The sequence below is a fragment of the Diadema antillarum genome, unplaced genomic scaffold (genome assembly GCF_040938485.1).
Source record: "Diadema antillarum isolate AM-2024a unplaced genomic scaffold, OU_Dant_1.0 scf00000211, whole genome shotgun sequence".
In the NCBI taxonomy this organism is placed as follows: Eukaryota; Metazoa; Echinodermata; class Echinoidea; order Diadematoida; family Diadematidae; genus Diadema; species Diadema antillarum.
Genome location: NW_027271100.1, coordinates 705,964 through 726,361, shown reverse-complemented (window position 1 = coordinate 726,361; position 20,398 = coordinate 705,964). Strand labels below are relative to the sequence as shown.

Here is a 20,398-nt window from a genome sequence, read left to right as displayed (position 1 = left end):
GCCAATTGCTTCAATTCTTTTTGTCGAAAGATGTAACTCTATCCTCTATATGGAGCCCGCCCAAATCTCCGTTGAAATTTGTGTGAAGGTGGTTTCGCTGTATGAAATGGACAGTTACATTGCTCTGATGATAATAGTGATAAGATCACTTTTAAGATTAAGCCATCAAACATCATTAGCCACCTGTGCAGTCATGAACAGTACAGTCAACTCTAGCTCTGTGTATTATGGGTCCCAGGGGTAACCTTTATTCCGGCTTGATTGTCAATTATACACTTGTGTGTGTGTTTTCCAAAGTTAACTGAAAGTACCAAATAATCTCCCATTTCCCTTCCCCACCTCCACTAAACCCCCATATTTTCACTCCATACTTACAGGTATCCTCCAACAGTTATTAGTCGTGGGGTACCTTATTAAAAAAATGTCACATTGCCACTGTCTGTCGAGTGCCATGATATTTTGTACCAGTCAATGTTCTCTTACGGGAGGTTACATCAAACCAGTGTTTTCTGTGCTGCCCAACGATGGTGCGGAGCGAATGTCATGGACCAGCAGACCACGTCTATTTCAGATAAGGGTGATGAGTGCTGCATGTAAAAACCGATACACACTGTGGGTTGGAAGTTACCAAATACCATCTCCAGTGGCCTGGTGGACAACGGCACTGATAGGCAAGCAGGGAATGGACCCATTGAAGTGCATTACAGAGAATATGGAATATCAAAATGTATGAAGACTCAGAATATCTTACCTCGGGAGTTTTCCCCCATTCCTGTGTTTTGTTTTGGTTTCATTGAAATGTCTCACCTCCAGTAATACTGGAATCACATTGTTATTTTGTTCTCCTTCAACAAGTCTCCTCTGTTTGTGGTCCAAGCTGGTATTCTGTGAGACTAGTGATATCAAAGAATGGATGAGATAATCCTTGATTGTACAATGAACATATATGGGTGAATATACTGCCTGAATGGGATTGTCTTTAAAAAGTGCATGTAGAAACCCCAAAACAGTTGTTTGTATTGAAGAGCAGTTCAGTGGGTGCTTTTTCTGTGCCGACTTCACACATTACTGCTCTTGAAGTACTCGACAGGGCTATTCCAAGGCTGTAAGAGACATGGCATATCCTGTTGCAATAGAGTAGTTTTCATGTTTCAAGCTAAAACTTTTTTTTCAGGAAAAAAACAAGAGACAAGTATGGGTGAGCATGTGATTCAGGTATCTACAATTGTAGGATTTAACTAGTTTTTTCTTTTCTTTTCTTTTCGGTAGTAGCAATGTCCTGTTTTTATAGACATTTCTATCAGAGACACTTCATGCCTACCCAAGCATGTGTACACATTATGTCGTACTTGTGACATACACTTCCAAGGTCATATGAAAATAAATATGTATGTATGAGCCTGCTGTTACGTGATATTTAAATTTGACTTCTTTTGTATTTTTTTTCCTCCTTCTGTTACATTCTAAGTATCTTGAAGAGCATGTTATAATTTATCTGATTCAATCAAATGTCATTTTGTATTATCAAGAAGTGTTCTCTCTCTCTCCGTTATTCTCCATGTGCCCAAGCCCTTGTGGGAAGACATAAATCAATTCTCTCATTTATCAGAGAGTCCAGTGTAAGACCTATGTTTGAATGCAGTGCTCATCTGCCTATCTCGTAAAGAAAATAAAACCATCAAAATTCTTATAAAATGCTGTAGCCTTCGTTGATGATTACTTGTGTTTCGATGTTACAGTTAATGATTTTTTTTTTACGCTGTTCTGCTTGAAGACACCATGAAGCATGTTAGGACTAATTTCGACCCGGCGAGCCATGCTGTGCCGGCGACCCAACTGTTTAGCATAATCCAATTCAGGTTGCAAAATTATCTATATATCTTCATACACTTGACTGTTTGGCTATATAACAAAATTTTGATATACGGTAACGAATAGAATATGACCACCGGTCCCGAGGACTTCGTTGTTACAGGAGAGCACTGTTCTCGCTTCATGACCATGCACATGCACATATACACACACAAATTGACACAAAACAGGCAGACGGGTTTCCAACGTGATGATCCCTAACAAAGACTAATGCCTCTTGTTTTGTCTTCTAAAATGACCACTTCATTCAGGATTCCTCTATGATCGCCCATCTACACTGATTGCTTTAGTTAGCACACAGTATCAACCACACATATCGTGCCATACAGAGAAGAAGAAGAATATGACAAATAAGAGAAGAAGTGATCGCTCTGACCTCATGAATCAGATACTCTTTCCTGATAATTCATATCAACATCCCCCTCTCCTACTTTGGTTGCCTCCCATAATTTCCCCAAATTTTACAACTACAAGGTGTATACCAATACAGCATAGTGTAGGACCAAGGAGGTTTGAGAGATGGAATTACAACTGACTATAATTATCCAATCAGCTTTCAGTTTTCTATGGATGGACAAAAGAATTCCACAGGTGCATTTGTGCCTTTGATGTTCGATGCTTGAAGCCGCCATCTTTCTGAGCAATCTAAAGATTCATTTTTAACGCTAACATAATATCGGGTATATGCTGCTCGTTTATATATCAAATGCAATGAAATTTCACCTGATAAAGCATATAAAACAGAAGTCAATTCAGTTCGAAAATATGTGCAAAAGTGTAAATCTGAGCTGTATTTTGTGAAAGTATTTGAAATTTTACCCTCATGGAAAGCCGGTTTTATCACTTTTCTCCTTATTTCCGCCAAATGAAACTAATATGGTATCATCTTCAAGTATAGTTCTTTATAAATTAATATGTCAGATTAGCATACAGACATGTACAGTCAAGTAATTTTGATATCTATTTCAGCAATATTTGAGCAATTTCTATTTGCGCACACCCGTGCCTTTACCATTGTCTACCACCCATCGTTTGTAAGTAGGGATAGCGAAAAGTAATTACCATCACAAAGACATATCTTCCTTGGAAAGTGGCTGGTGATTATGCAATGAGACACGAGTCAATTGTCTTCGCATCTGAGCGGCAGATCCAGTTTGACACATACTTCAAATATTTTTGAGTGGCGGCTTCGAGCATGGGATCAAAGCAAATAAGACTTTTGTGACTCCATTTCTCGAACCTCCTTGGTAGGACCATATCAGTGTCAACACCCATGCATACAGGCACCCATCAGAAGCTGAGAACATAAGGACACAATAAAGAAGTTTGTCAAATGGAAACACAAACATTTGTATTGTCTGAACCATATGCTAAATCCAACATTCATAACATTCCGTTACAAATACAAGGGAATAGTGATTTTGTCAATCAAAACTCAGTCTGGTGTGTCAGACTTTTTTTTTTTATTCATTTTTATTTCAATGTGAACGATAGAACGAGATAACCATACAAAAACTCATCCATGTCTTGTGAGCTTAGCTCCAACCCTTAACAGCATGGCTGCCTTCTTCTTCTAGCATTAAATTATTGCAAAATAAAAATTACCTCACAAAGGATATTTTTAAAAAACCAACAAAATAAATTTAGTTTTCAAACAGCATTAACTTGGGATGAATTCCAGTCTCATATCTTGTTGACACAATGACAGAATAATAAATTTACCTTGCATTGCAACTACACCATGTGAGAATCATTTTACTCTTTAAACAACTTGATATGCTCTTAGATTTTACAGGCAATATGCTATGCTGAGAAAAGTATTATTAATGTACCGGTCATTAGATATGTATTGGGGTAGTAATAAAGATGTCACGGTATACTGCACATAGTAGACATGTACACATAATGATGACAAAATCAATCACACGGAATATCAGATACCTCCTACCTCCAAGGCAGAAAGATATAATGTTACGAGAGATTGCCACTATTTCCCAAATTCCTGCAAATGTGCATTATCACTAAAATGATTTATTCTAGAGGGGTGATTGTAATTCCTATATGGGTATCTGCTTTTGATGTTATTGTTTCTAAGTGCTGTAAAACAATGGTAGTACCATCAAAAGAAAATGAAAGCTTTCATGTTTTTTTTTTCTTTTAGTAGGAAAGACAGCCGTAAAAAGGAGTTCACTCTCAAAAGTACATACAAGCAGCCATGAAATATATGACATGGTAGAGTAAAGCAAACAAATCATATTAGAGTTTGTTACGCACTTCATCCTCTAAAGAGTTGGAAACCATTATACTGGCAGTATATTCAAAGCGACCAATAGTCAGTAAATCTACCTACAAATATACACTCTTTGAATTCTGGTTAGGCTGTAGTTTCAACTGTAGATATATACCAACCGTATTGCTATTGTATGATGTTCAAAAGATCATTCTAGATTTCTTGAAATTATTGCCATGCATAGCATTTTTCTGAATATTTCATCAGTGTTTCTTACAAAACAAAATATGCAATAAATCAAACATGAATTTCTTTTTTAAGTCATTGTCTATCTACAAAACCAAGATATGTACAGATATGGCTTTTACATGTACATATTCAGTAAATTACCAAGCAATTATATTGCATAAGAACTGAATCTTTCATAAATACAATTTTTTGTTAAAATTAAATAAGATAAACATCTGCATTCAAAATCAAGAAAGAAATATAACTTACAATTAAAGCTAACGAGTTGCATAAACATGAAAGTAACAATGTTGTCCTGGCATTTTTCTAATATATTGTATAACACAAATGCATGTAATAACAATACACATATAATATATTTTATAGATGTCCATATCTTATTTACACATAAAATATTATTTGATGTCACACATTTCTTTTAACTGCTAGACATGAATCCACCCTGATGAAAATGTAAATATTCTGAGGTTTAATGTCACAGCTCATAGCAGTTAGAAATAACAGCAAAAAGAATGGTAGTAGTAAGCAATAATGTCGTAACTCACACGTGCAATGTTAAAAAAGATTGCATTGTATTTGAGTGAAGTATGGATGTGTATACCAAAACGTAGCAATGCCAGCTTAAACATGGATAATGATATTTTTCAATCCCACACCAAAGGGAACAGAAACAAAAATTTTTTTAAGCTACGTCTGATACATGCTTAAATCTACAGCTAAAAGGAACTCTTTAGCAATATCCACAACGTAATTTTGCAATTTTACAAGCTCATTTCCTTTCCATCTTTTGAATAGATTTCCACTACGATCTGTTTTAGATAATCAGTAAAGTGTCTTAGCATCTGAAGTGACATAGAAATTAAAACATATATCCTTCTGTGTGTTCCAAGAAATGTCCATTAGTGGCCATCATTATCTTGTGAGCTAAAGCACTCGAAGATGTAGCAGTGCAATGGTGTATTATTAAAAGATTGTGAGATTGCATTGTATCAAGGTCCTTTTCCCTTAGTAGCTCACTCCCACAATTTCTTTTGTTTATTTTTTGTTCGGGCAGTTTTCATAAAACACTAGAAAACAAATCATAAAAACTCAAGTACGCTTGAGCCTTGCCTCAGAAAAAGCATGCCCATCAACACAACAAATAAACACAAAAGAAAAACTGAACTGTGTATGTCAGAGTACTGAATGCCTTACTGCTTACTATTAAGTAAATGAAAGAATATTCAGAAAGAGCATGCATCCTGTCAGATTGAAAGTACTTTAAATAGATGCCCCAGTGGCAAGCTTTTGGCATGAAATTAGGTGCTACACATATCCTCTTAAGCTGGCTGCAATAATTGAAGCACACACGCATCACAAGTACAACAAAATACGTACATATGGTAGTGTACGAAAAGCGTCGCAGTGACAAATGATCAGGTGCAAATGAGCAAGTGTACGCATTCACACACTACACTCAACTTACGAGTAAAATTCTCTGTAACATACCATAAACAAGATATACAACTCACAGTAAGAAGTAACCAAATTTGAAGAGACATATCACAGATGTAGTAAAAGCAAGGAACCCAGTAATTGCACATTTGCACAACAATACTTTGAATAAGATTTTTGTTTCGTTTTGCTTTTTCATCTGCTTTGGCATCAAACATTGTCTACTCTTCTCTAAAATACATACCTTACTTCACCCTCAAAACAAGCAAGTAAGAAAAAATGGCACGGATTAACTTCAAGGGCACAGGGAAAAAATGCCTTCTGTCAATTTAGATCCCAAATATCCCTACACTCCACTGAGTTGACGACATCTTTTGAAGTACTGAAGGAGAAAGTCTTACATTAAAAAAAAACGGCATCAGTCATTTGAGTTGCAAACACGTGGGCATTGGATTTATGACAGTTGTAACCAACTATCAGCATTTGACTAGTAGCACATACTTTGGTTTTCATTCATCCAACTGTTTGCATGTGACCAATAGAACAGGGAGTCAAGTCCCCAAGAGGTAAAACCAGCAGGAATGTTTTGTGCACCTGTGTACCATACCTGAAAGTGTATTGTTGGAGATGTTTGCCTGTTTTGTACCAAAAAAAAAAAAAAAATCCTTCTAATCTCATATGTTAATTGCATAACAAGGCTTGGATTACAACACTACTTCAACTGTTTACTTTGGTCTTGTATCTGAAAGCAAAGGAACTTTATTACAATGCTCAGAAGGCATCGGAATTACTGGACCCTTTCTTTTTCTTGTATCTTGTGTTCAGAAATAGAATAACACACAAGACAGGGAAAAGAGCAGCAGTGGATTGGTATATTAATTATGAACATGAAATTACTGTTACATAACCGATTGTTTCAAAATACATGTTTTGTGTTTGCTGAGCTAGGAATTAAAGAAAAAAAAAAAAAAAAAAGACAACCAAAAAAAATCTGTGACTTGCTTGACATATTTGTCTCTTCTGAAGAGCATTCTCTTTGGTGTTAAAAATTCACAAATATGTTTTCATTACGATTAAATTCATTTGGAATACTTAGGAACATATCTCTGGAGAACATTTCATAATCAAGAAACAACAAAATACTCAAGTTATGGATCAGACAATATTTGAAAAACGGCATTGATCCAACATCACCAAAATCAGAATAAAGTTGTGTCTGTCTCGTAGGTTGTAGGAAGATCATTGTATGAACATAAAACTTATGCAAAAGGTATTACCCTGAATAAGGGAAGGATCTTGGAAACTTAACCTCTGCTGGTTGATTAATCTAGCATTGTAGTCATAATGGTTATATCAACCACCCTTCCCCCCCCCCCCCCCCCCCCAACTGGTCAGAGGTGGCTGGAAGTCAGATTAAGTTGTCGGTCAAATGACAGAGCAGAGGGAGCTTTTATTTTTGTTGGCTGCCAGGGCCTCTTTGTACTGCTGGCTCATCCGTGAGGCACGCTTCTTCAGGTCGGCACTTCCGAGATTGCTGCCCGACCCGCTCTTGCCCGTTAGTGACGCCCTGGAAGACCCCTCTGGTGGTGGTGGGAGATTGGCAGTGGTCTTTGTTTCCGTCCCTGGTGAGCTGTCCGCCATTTTTGTGTTGTTGTTGCTGCTGCTTGTTTCGAGGGGGAGATCAGTGAGGCTACGCCAATCTAAAAAGGAAATGAACATCCTATGTAAGAGTTGTGTAATAAAATGGGGGACATGAATATTGGGGAGAAAGGGTAGCAAAATCATGTGGGACTGGGTGGGAAATTGCAGCAAATGACTCAACAAATCATTCCACACAGATTTTATAACTTCCCCATTCAGTTCCAGTACATACACACCTTTAGAGAAACTTAAAGATTATACATTTCAGCAGGACTTACTCTTGTTTATGACTACACTGTAGTTTAATTGACAATTTACGACTGCTTCATATCACATTATCATTTTATGTCTCTTTAACAGCCCTTCAAATTTATGATTTCACTGGCTGAATCTCCCTTCCACAAAATCTACAGAAATTTAAACAAAGAATAAAATATAAACATTTCAATCGCATATGCTTCATGTCTAGAGACTACTGATTATTCAACACATTATTTTTTGTACCATTTATCGCAACCACAATATATATTTTTTAGAACATTTCATTACATTCCGAGACCGAAGACACTCTTTATCTTCAATAATAATAATAATACTCATAATAATAATAATAATAATACTACTACTACTACTAATAATAACAAAAATGATAATTATAATAATGATGATAAAAAAAACAATGATGATAATGATAATAATAATAATGATAATAATAATAATAATAATAATAATAATGATAATAATAATAATAATAATAATGATAATAATAATAATAATAATAATGATAATAATAATAATAATAATAATAGAGTGTTATTAATATGAATGCATGCATACTACACAAACACTTTTTGATAAAATGCATTTACAAAAATAATGCTGTGAAACATGAAGCTCAGACTTTTCAGCACGACGTCAAGCCATGCCAAATAAGGAAAGAATGGGGAAATTGCAAAGAGTGACTTCAATCTAATCACAAATAGCACTGTCTCCAGTTTGTTAATACATGTACCTGAGATGAGCATGATGCGAGACTCATGGCAGTGCAGTGCAGTGTCATACTCAACACAGGTATAAAGCTAATGATAACATTTAATTTTGCGAATGAAAAAAAAAATAGAAGAAAAAAAATCAGTATTCAGATGCCTACTACCAACCAATATAACTTGTAGCTGAAGTTAGTGTCATGCAATGACATCCATCAGAAAGAAAATTGCCAGTAAAGAAGTGCCTGTGATACATTGCATTCAGAATGTTTGGAATGAAATATGAATTATAATGTTGGGGAGGGACATCACAAATAAAGATGCAAACTTCAATATCCTTCATGTTACCACACATTTCAGCATATTTCCCCCCCCCCCCCCCCCGCCATATCATTTGTTTCTTTCAACGATCAGCAGCATTGCTGGTACTATGCTGTCCAAAAGCACACAAACACACATAAACAAACAAGAAAAAAACAAGCACTTATCAGCTCTAATAAACCATCAAGTTAATTTAAAATTAATCCATGCATTTGCCATTGCATACAGTGTAATTGCTTAAATGACATGATTATGTCATATGAAAATAGAAATCAAAATGAAAACATGAAAATAGTTTTTTTTTTTTCCCTCTCTCTCTCTCTCTCTCTTCACAAGTGTATGCACTACATAGTTTGGTAATTAGATGCATGGAAACAGGTGCAACTATTTGTTTACCCCCTCCCCCTTTTTTTTTTTCATTTATAGTAGCATAATCCATCCTCACTTAAAACAATCCCCTGAAGTTCAGATCTCTGAAATTTGACATTCCCATGACATTAAAAGCCCCAATAAAGATGCAAATACATGGGGGTCAAAGGAAAATTCAGGATCGGTCATTTCACACCTACACAATCTTTCTCTCTTCTTTTCTTTTCTTTTCTTTTCTTTTTTTTTTTTTGGGGGGGGGGGGGCAGATGCCTTTGTTTCACTCTGTTTTGACTGCCCAGCTTCCAAGTTAACCTTCTCTGTCACCAGTTCCACTATGAAAACACTTCAGAGGGTCAAATCTGCCATAGTGGGACTGTCAAATTTCATAGGCTGAAATGGAATCAGTGATGCATCCAAGAGTTGTTGCAATGTCAAGGGCCAAGGCGTGCATGAAATAGTGGGTAATTCCTCGTCCACTGAAAGACTGGATGCACATTATCCACTGACTCGTGCTTTATAACCCCCACAAAATAGATTAACATTGATGGCAGAGTCACTGGGTGTTTGTGCTGACGACCGCACATCACTGGAGCTCATCGATAAAGATATTTATGAAATGTGTCTGATCGACTGAAAGAATGACAAGAAACAAAGAGACATCACTTTTCAAATCTTCTCAGGACTTGAAGGCCACTCGACTGAGCACTACAACCTGGACATCTAACATCACGGTCCAAATTTCATGAAGGTAGTTTAAATCAAATCCCATCAATTAAATTCAGTCCATGGATGAAAACGGGTGTGGAAACGGGCATACCGTGGTACCCTGTTAATGTGTCTGTCTTTGCATATTCATTATAACATATCTCTTGGCATATGCAATGTGTCATGCATATTTGTGTATAGGAAATTTGTGTCATCCACAGACTAAATTTGAACCATCTTTGTGAATTCTGGTAGTCAGGATATGTTATGCCCTGTTCAGACTTCCTTGCTGCTATATCAGAATTTCACCCTCATCTTTCTATTGTATTGTCTTTGTCTGTCTGTCTGTCTGTCTGTCTGCTGTCAGTGCATTTGTCTGTTTGTCTCTGTCTCTAGCCCACCTAATGCACTGTTCTTCAGTGATCTTATGGGGCAAAATTGCTTTAGTGCATACCATTTTGTGATACAGAAACAAACTGATTGATTTTTCACACCTGTACATATGATTAAATTCACCTTCACCTAATTCGCACAAATGACATAGAGTCACATTAGCCTGAAGGAGAACTTCTCTTAGCTTCACCATTTAACATCTTAAGCTTTGTGCTGTCATGATAAATGGGAATGAGTATGAGTCCCCTTGAACCACTTTTCTATGAAATCTCAGCTCAGATCTTTAATTTGGCTTGAGATGAGCAAGAGCAATATTCCACAAGCATTATTTCCTCGTAGATTTAGGCCACAAATTTACACAAACGAAAGCCAGGAAACCTTGGTCGTTATAGCTTGCAATGATACACACACTGAATGGAAAATGTATTGAATGTTTCTGAATTGAAAGGATAATTCAAGGGACAAATGATATCACTTTAAAACTGAATGTTACCAAAGCCTCCCCTGGATCCATATAACATATATGGTATATATATCAAAGCTCATGGCATAAGCATGGATATCAATTAGCACATGAATAATATTGACCTGATTTTTTTTTTTTTTCACAAACATACTAAATGAACACAGATCTAATCACAACAGTTACAACATTGCAACAAATTATCTCATTTCCACTATCTGTCAATGGCATTTATGTCTAATCACCTTTTCTCTTTTTTTTTCTTCTTTTTTTTTTTGGGGGGGGGGGGGTTTGCATTCTCTTTTTGTTCTAAATAAAGAACAAATAGGCAAAGATTTTCTCAGGGACAGTGGATAAAGTTGTGTGCAATGTGTGCAAAGTTTAAGGGATGCTTGTGACTACAGTGTGACTACAGGGATAATTATGAATACTAGCTGTTGTACGGCAGCTGTTTGTATGGGGGGGGGGGAGGGTTACTGGTTCTTTTGCCTTTGATAAATAGGTTATGGGGTGTGGCATACTTGCAGTACTTGTTTTAGCAGTCCCTTGACAGCTGTCTCAAAATTCATCTGGACCACAAAATCTAAGAGATGCAACCAAGTATGTATCACTGTTTCAGAGGTCTACGGAGCATGGAACAAAATATACACACTCAAGTGCTGCTCTGTTTTATACAAGCAGTCCGGGCTAGGTATCAAAGCCCGCTGCAATAGTGCTCTGAATCTGCTCAGTGCATGGATAACATATGAAAGGTATAAGACAGTCTTTACAGTAAATCACTAATCTTGAATACTGAGCCCAGATCTCACCTAAACAAGGCATTTATTAGGTTATCATGGCAAAATAGAGAAAGACAGGGAGGGAAGGATAGATAGATGGATAGATAGATGGATAGATATACAAGACAGATAGATAGATAGATAGATAGATAGATAGATAGATAGATACAGATATAGATAGATTGATAGATAGATACATAGACAGATAGACAGATAGATAGATAGAAAGATAAATAGATAGATAGATAGATAGAAAGATAGATAGACAGATAGATAGATAGACTAGACAGAAATCAATAGATAGACAGATATAGAGATGGATGGATCAATATATAAATTAGATGGATTAAAAAACAGATATAAAGATAGATAAATCAATACGAAGATAATAAGATAAAGAGATAAACGGATAGACAGAAAATATATCCCGTATATCTTTATATCCTTTATAGCCTTATATTTCATGTAGCTAAGATACTCAAAGAATTGCATATACATGTAGGTCCTTTTTTTTTTTATCAGGCAAACATTATATTGTGATCCAAAATTGATTACTGAAGTTTCATGCCCCAATTCCTGCTTAAGATCTCTGAAGCTTCTCAGATGAGGGGTTTTCCACTTCAGTGTGGCAGGCCAGTGGTGTAATATAGTAGCAAAAAGTCAATATAACACTGACAATTCAAATATGCATATATGTGCAGCACGAGATGCGGGTGTGGTATGGGGGGGGGGGGGGGGGAGGGTGGGGATTTACTTGAGTAAAGAGGTAACATGAGGTATCACAATGGTGTGCCATTACAGCAGTGTCACTTCACCGTTCATTCAACAATACGACCACAAGAGGGAAGTGGTACAGTGTGCTTCTGGGAGAAACTGTAACTGACTAAATGAGAATGCACTACGCTCAGTTCTTCTCTCTCTGTCAGTGAATTACAGGATAACGACAAAACTACGCCTTCTCCTCACACCTCTTCTTTTATCTAGCTCTACTTACCTGGAAGCTCTTAAAGTAAAAACATATCAGCTTAGATTCATTCACATTCGATAAAAATATAGGATTATGTTTGGATGAGTAGAAGTGTGAACACACAGCAATGCTTCACATAAGTTTTCCTGTGGCTATTTGATACAAAAATGAATAGAGTGCAAATAGGTAAACAGGGGTGGGGGTGCATGAATAATGCAAGAGCATTATTAAGTTACTAGAGGACATTTGTGAGAGAAATGGACAGAGAGAGAGAGAGAGAGAGAAGAGAGAGAGAAACCAACAGACAGATACAGATTGAGAAGGTGAGAGAAAAGAAAAGAGTAGGAAAGAGATGAAATGACAAAAGAGAACAGAAGAGGTAGTATTGTAGATGCCTCTGTGAGTAAGCAAGAACTATGGGTCAATTCACTTAAACAAGCATTCTCATGAACGTCACTTAGCAAAAAAAAAAAAAAAAAAAAAAAAAAAAACCTCACTGTGATAAAAGAATGGCTAAACAAATTTGCTACTTCGCGACTTCCTGCTACTCTCGTACCTTACACTCACATGTAACAAGATTTACTTCGGTATGCTCGAATGAAAGCGTATGAATTGTGTGGGAAGGGGAAACAAGCACTTCATTCCGTGTAGTTGTCACTATTTTTCTTTTTTCAAGATGACACTGGAACCAGTCAAAACATCAGGTATTGTACAGAAAGCAACTACAATGGAATTCTATGAGTGAGTGTACATAACAGCAAACAAACCAACCAAAAACAAACAAATGAGGAAGAAATTAAAAGAAGGCAAATAAAAGTTCAAGAGAGAGGAGCAAACACTCATTTGGGGAGGGGAATGTATTTGGCTCCGGACATTTCTGCTATTCAGGTGGGTTTGTCAGACTTTGCAGACACAAGCTCAGTGTTTTTGATATTGCAAGAAATCAGGTTATGTTTTTCTGTCTTTCTTCTTAATGCAATCAAGGGAAGCATATCGGGAGGGTGGGGTGGGGGAAGAATACAGAGTGGGCAGGCGTGGAAGGGGGCTGCACAAACTTCAAACCGAGAACACGTTCTGCCTGACACTTACGGAAATTATCTGCGTCTGTGGGTGCACGTGTAAGCAGATTCCGGCGCGGATGGGAAAGCTAGTCTGCTCCGAGTGAAGGGATGTGTGAGGACGCCAGAAGTATGGGGACGGGTGTGTATGGGATGGTTGTTAGAATGAACAGAACACAAATATATATATATATATATATACAGTTACCAAAATAGTTTGTTTGTTTATTTTTGAAGTGAGAGGAAAGAGCAGTTGAAGACTGAGATAAAAGAAAAATGACTATGGAACCATTCACACTCAAGAGATAAGAGTTGTTTCAGAGATATGTCGAGGCCCCACTGAAAGATATACTCTGTTTGTCACTGCGCAGGTGCATTTTGATTTGTGATTCTGTTTCTGCCCCTGCACTCTGGTCTGTTACAGCAGCTTTGTATATAGACTGCCCAGTCTGTGGCTAGTTCTTGACTGGATTGAGTCCCCATTCTCCATGGAAGAATTATGAAATGTGACCTTCAAATACGATTCTGCCAATGCACATTAGAATACTCTCATTTGAGCAAAGCTCATTCTTATTTCTCAGGTGTGAATGGGGTCAGAGACAAGACTGATGTACAAGTATGTGAAATTCAAAAAGATGAGCAGTAGTTTCAGGTTCAGAAATTAAAGAATAGTTTTGTACATGAAGATGGATGAAAGATGTTCTTGCACTAGGAAAACATTTGACTGGTCACGTCTCTGTTTATAAATGAATGAAACCGTACCTGAGATAGTGACAGACAGAGTAGTGGAGATTGGACAGATGTGAAATGAATGCAATGCCATAAAATGGAACACTAAGACTTGAGAGCATAGGCATGATGAGGTCAGTGAAATAAATTGCATTTTTGGTATCAATTATGGTTAAGACCTTTTGTCTTTCCTCTGAATGATCTTGTTTGGTTCCTCACTAGTCCATGGAACAAAACTAGTTGCACTCTTTCGGCCACTGAATTCTACTTTGGTAAGTGCCTATAGGACCTCAAGTTATGCTTTGATCAGCCAAGGGGTACTACACACCAGGGATCATATGACTAAAGCTGTTGAACTATACATGTACCAGGGGTCTGGTGCCATAAAATACCCAGTGTGATAGCACCCTACTATAACACCATGGAAATTGGCAGATACCCTCAAGGTTTATCAGCTGCTGTTGTAGAAATTGCTACTTCAATCATTATTGTCACGACATCAAAAAATTGCATGCAGTATACCACTATCTAATTTTTTTTTCCTACTGTAAAAGTAGACATTTTTGTTATGTGGAAAATTTTGCACATTTCGTGTGACATCAAACTAGCACAAAAATATAAGCACACAATTTGTTTTGCTTGTTACACGTGATAACATCTTATATTCTGATTCCACAAATTGAACAATATGTGAACTTCATCTTAGCGCAAAAAAGAAGAAATTACTCGCAAGAAAATTTCCACTTGTACAGTTGTTGTCTTTCTATCTACCAAGCACCAAATTGATACACGAGGGCTAATTCACACAACAAACATAGTTAGCATTAATGAGCCATGTTTGAACTCAATGAAAGAGGAGAATTGTACTTTAAAAACCCATATCCAGTTATGTGAATGCAAATGAAGAATGAAGACAACTAAGAGATCAAAACTCACTCCCTTGTTCACCATATTATTTGATGTTGTTAAAATTTTCTCCAACAAAATTATGATAAAATTTGGCATTCATGATTTGAAAATCAAAATCTCAGTCTGCAGGCTGTGTCTGTAATGGAACATGAAGCCCTAGAATGTTAGTCTATGTATGGTACCATGTCAACACTAATTTCTACAAACTAACACTTACTTTTCACTCCCACACTGTTTGAAGAAATAGAGAGGTCATAACATTATGATATCTCCTACATGTAGAAGACACACATCATTAAATGCAAGCACAGCAAAGCATCTACCTAGCACAATGATTTGTGAAATACACTTACTGTTGTTTGCAAAGTATTTCCAGTTATATCAAGAAGGCAAACTAAGGCGGTATGGTTATATTACTAGTAGACATACATTGTAACACCACCAACATGTTTATTTGTACAATGTACATAGGGAAAAAAAAAAAAACTTTCATCAAATAAAGCTAGAACAAACATGAAGACAATACTTCCAGGGCTGCCAACGATCAAACATTAAAAAAACACAGAGGTTTCAACAAGCTATTACTATCAGGGAGATTCTCAAAATATACATGCATCTTCATAGGAATTAACAATTCTTGAATCTGGGTAGCTTCTATATCTTTTTGTTTTTTGTTTTTTTTTGAGTGTTTAGAATTAGTTTATTTTTGTCAGAGAGCCTACAGGAACTTGACAGCGCTGTATTTTTTATTCACGTTCTCTTATGTTATATTGATAGTGTATTTTAATACACAACACAACTGAATGCTGTTGTGTGTGTGTTTTTTTTTTTTAATAGAGGTTTCAAGTTGAGGTCCTCCATTAAAGTAACTAATTCCCAACACCATTCTGATATTCCTACAGATTTTACACATGACCTGGAGATCACCTTATAACAGGAGCTCTCATGACACTTAGACAGCATATTTTTAGACTCTGCAACTGGTTTGCAAATTTGGAAGAACAAATATTTGCTCACAGGTGCAGTATGGCATGAAGACTTTATTAGATTCATTGTTTGTTTGCTTTTTTGTTTTGTTGGAACTGGATTCTTTATGCTCTTCATGTTTGTACAACAGCCTAATTTCAAGTCGTGAGAAAAAAAATGCCTTAATCTTTAATCGTGAAATCCTGGCATATACATCTCCACATCATAATTGCGCAATTTACTCTGCAAACTAATGTAATTTCAAGGAAATCTGCAAAAACAGAAGTTATTATTGTTCCTATAAAAAAAAATATGGCGGGGAAAAGTCATTAAGTTCCTATTTTCAGTATAGCCTTGTCTTTGACTAAGAATAAACAAGAACACATGAAGAACACAGCACAGAAAACGTGATTACACGTACACACAGACATTACCAACAAATCAAGAACAAATGCAAGGATCACGCTTGTTATGGTTTTCCATGAGATTAGGGAAAAAATGAAATAAGTATGTGTGAAATGAGAACAAAGAGAAAGAGTTCATCAAAATTCAGAAAACAATCTTAAAGAATTCCAAACATGGCTGTGTATGCATGTCTGTATAATGTGGATGACCGTGTATGGCTTTATGCTGAAATTCATCTGGACGGAATGTGAATACCCATGAAGGTGTATATTTAACATGGAGTGAAACAATATAAACAACTGTAAAAACCTTGATAAAGCTCTAGGTTATTGTGCTAAATAAAGGGGATAATCAGTACTGAAAAAGCAAGCAAAGTCACATTTCTCTATTAAAGTTTCTAAGATTCATTTTTTAAGAGGAGTTTTGTATCTTCTATGCATGGATTTTGTCTCGACCATATCTCCACATTAAACACTTTTGAAAGATTTCCTTCAGCATCTACCTTTCTACTTCCTTGTTTAAAAAAAAACCAAAAAGAAACATTACAATATATTTTCCCTCTAAAGTCTCTTGTAAGCCTACTTCCTATAAATGTTGTATATGCTCCTGCCTCCCAAGTTTCCCTTTCTGCAATGTCTAGATTTCTCAATGCATCTCTTTTGCATGTGCTTACATTCCCACAATCCACTGATCCTACATTACAATGAAATATGATTTGAAGGGTAATGCCATTCTATCCATCCATGACCAATAAGTACAACCATAAATCATATGTTTCAGTCCTACCAGCAAGGCCATTTACCCACACTCTCATCTTATTTCTTCTGTGTGTGTGTGTGTGTGTGTGTGTGTGTGTGTGTGTTGTGTGTGTGTGTTTGTGTGTGTGTGTGTGTGTGTGTGTGGTTTTTAAGTGCATTATCATCAGATTCATGCCAATTTCTATAATAAACTTACCAGTAGTATCTTATAACTTTTGTTGTTTTTTTCTTTGTAGCACTGACCACACAACTACTTATCAAATGTACCACTGCCCTACGGTTTCAGCACATACATTTAGTGATGGGTGATTATACACATCAGTATAGCATACTACGACATTACTACATACTGCATTGTGTGGGTATATATATTATGCATAATATCTCAAGTGATAAATGATATTCACAGCACATATTATGGAATAAAGTGAACGGATGGATATGTTCATATCTACAGCAGAAGTGGAATCACTGATCTAATGAAGCACGACAAAAATTTGCCGATGCTGCTCCCGACATGAAATATGTGCACCGCAATGGATATTAGTGTTTTTGGCACACAGGTATGGAGGTCAGTGATGACTTGTGCAAGATAGCACAGTGGGTTTTTGTTGTCTACACTGGGGTTGATCTGCCACCGCTGGATGCTACTGGAAATGGAAATTATGGCATGGGTCATTTACTCCTTGCTGTGCTTGTACTCTACAATTTAACAGGGCACTGGGATCTACAAAGTTACTCGCTGCATTCAGTTTCAAACTATACTAGCTATCTTTTGGAAGAACTGAACTGACATAGACCAGTACTCACTTTATGTATCTAAAGAAAGTAATTAATGTGGCAAGCGAGTGCAGGTTTCAGTTATTTCGTCGAATGTGAAGCATTTCACTACGGCCAGCTTAGTTTGTGTGTGTGGGCAGTTGTGGGTGTGTTCATGTTTGTTCGTTTATTTGCAAAGACTGTGTCACATTTCATACTCCACCTCTAACCTTTATCAACCTGTTGCTGCCGATGCAATTTGGCCTGCTCGTAGCGGTCCGCCAGACTCTTCCATTCCTGACGGTTATGTTCGACCCTGTCCAGCAACGGCCCGAGGGCCGGCTCAAATGCGGCAAAGTTCTGGGAGGACGGTTTTCATATGAGCACATAGCCGCAGTGGTACAAGACAGGCAAAATTCAACTTATATCATGTCAGGATTTGGTTTATCTTTTAAATGTTGAATTTCCTTCCTTTTGTTCACCTTTTTTTTCTTCTTCTTTTTTTTCTAATAACTGAGACTGCATTTCACAATACAAATAGACTTTTTTGGTAAAATTACTTTAAGAATGCATGAGAAAGAAACATGCCATCAATGCACAATGAAATGCCATTGAAAATTTTCTGTACCAAGTCATTCATTTAGAGGAGTATGTCAAACGCAGAAGTCAGTGAACAATGTTTTCCTGCAGGGTGCAAGAAAGGTATTCTGTTTCCCCTGACTCTCTGTCTCTACCTCTTTCTTTTCCCAAGACTTGGCATAATACCAGGGTCTGCCTAAAATGATTCTTATGATATTTGATACTTAATTGTCCTCACCACAGAGAATATAACATTCCTACTTAGGAACAGAGTCACACTACCAAGCTTCATACTAGATGGAAATGGTGTATTTCTTGGAAATTGATGGGGTTCCCTATTCACGGTCACTGTCAAAATCCTTTCATTCTTAAATGCTTTGGGCCAATGGTCAACTCATTCCACTGCATCTTAATGAACCATTCTTTGTATAGCGTGTTTTCAGATTAACAAGAAGACAATATGTTTAAGCACACAAAGTATAGATGCTTAAACCACATCAGAGCCAAACCCACTGTGACAGATGAGATACAATCACATGGAAATCACAGAAAACAAGAAAGCGATCCACATGCTCGTTCTTCTTGCCTTTGTTTCAATGATAGGAAGACTACAGAAAGCTCCCAAAGTGCACGAGCCTGCAAAGCATTCCGTTAGTACAGCAGACAAGATCAGTTTTGAAGTGGAGTAATGAATGCAAACAGAGGACAACACACAAGAGACAGGACAGGACAGGACACTTGAAGACATAACACGGATACCCTCACAGGACATCAGACGCGTTATGCATCACATGAAATGTGTCGTCCTGTGCCGACTTGGGTATATTTGCTGTTGGGACTGGCCCCTACGTATGTATGAGCTTTGTGAAGTGTTTTATCTACACTCAAACATCTGAGGCATATCAGAGAAATAAAAAGAAAGAGATGAGACATATGAAACATATCAGCTTTTAGCATGTTTTCACATTTTTGCCTGGATGTGATGAATAGAGAAAAGTCAAATTAAGGACCACGACAGTTAAATGGTTGTAATGACTGCTTTACCTAAAAACACACAAACAAAACAAATGAGCAAACAAACTTCAACCACAATGGAAACAATGACATTTCAAGATGAAATGATTTTACATTAAAAAAAGAAAAGTAAAAGTAGAAAAACAAACTCAACTTAATAACAGATAAAGTACACGACAGAACAGTCACATCATAAATAGTGGAACAACAAGAAAAATGATAAGCAATGATGTTTGCTGTGAACAAAATTAACAAAAAAGATAAGATTTAGTTGCATTTTATTATATATATTTTTGGCTAACCATCTGGATCTTTTCCCTCGGACAAAGCTTTCCAGTTTTCACGGTTGCGCTGCGTTCCTGCTTCAAGTGGTTTGAGCTCTGGCCACAGATCAGCAAACATCTGGGATTTTTTTATTTTTAAAATTTTGAAGGGAAGGGTAAAGGTGAGGGTATAGGATTGGAAAGAGCAAAGCCAGAGCAAGCAAAGGAAAGGGGCAGGAAAAGTGTGACAGAAAGAAGCGGAAAGAGAAAGCATACACATTTGGTGTGAAAACAATTGACAGAGCAACAGAAAAATCAAAAGTGCAAATGCATTCGGGGTATTTCAGAATACAGTCATATATTTAGGCAGAGGGTCACAGCAGTTAATTATCACAGCAAGAATAAGGGGAGCAAACACGACATGCAGAGAAAAATAAGCATTGATTCCAGAATATTACCAAAATGTATTTGTATGTGATCAGTCATTAGTATAATAAGTATAGCATTTTGACAAAAGTATGTATTCAGTGTAATACACCATTTGAAAGT

At 36.7% G+C, this 20,398-nt stretch overlaps 1 protein-coding gene across 4 annotated transcripts in view; it reads right to left on the bottom strand.

Moving 5' to 3' along the window:
• Nucleotides 1–7,413: 7,413 nt before the first annotated feature.
• LOC139724336 (cGMP-specific 3',5'-cyclic phosphodiesterase-like) overlaps nt 7,414–20,398 on the bottom strand; it is a 178,622-nt gene continuing 165,637 nt past the window's right edge. For 2 of the 4 annotated variants that reach the window (XM_071635482.1, XM_071635483.1), the window contains exons 19-21: nt 19,889–19,988; nt 13,499–13,561; nt 7,414–7,485 (exon numbers count right to left, since the gene is read on the bottom strand). In XM_071635482.1, coding sequence (XP_071491583.1) covers nt 13,557–13,561; nt 19,889–19,988 — 105 coding nt within the window. In that variant the 3' untranslated portion in view covers nt 7,414–7,485; nt 13,499–13,556. Of the gene's footprint in view, nt 7,486–13,498; nt 13,562–18,223; nt 18,354–19,888; nt 19,989–20,398 lie in introns of all 4 variants that reach the window. The other 2 variants (XM_071635481.1, XM_071635486.1) reach the window with 1 other exon arrangement.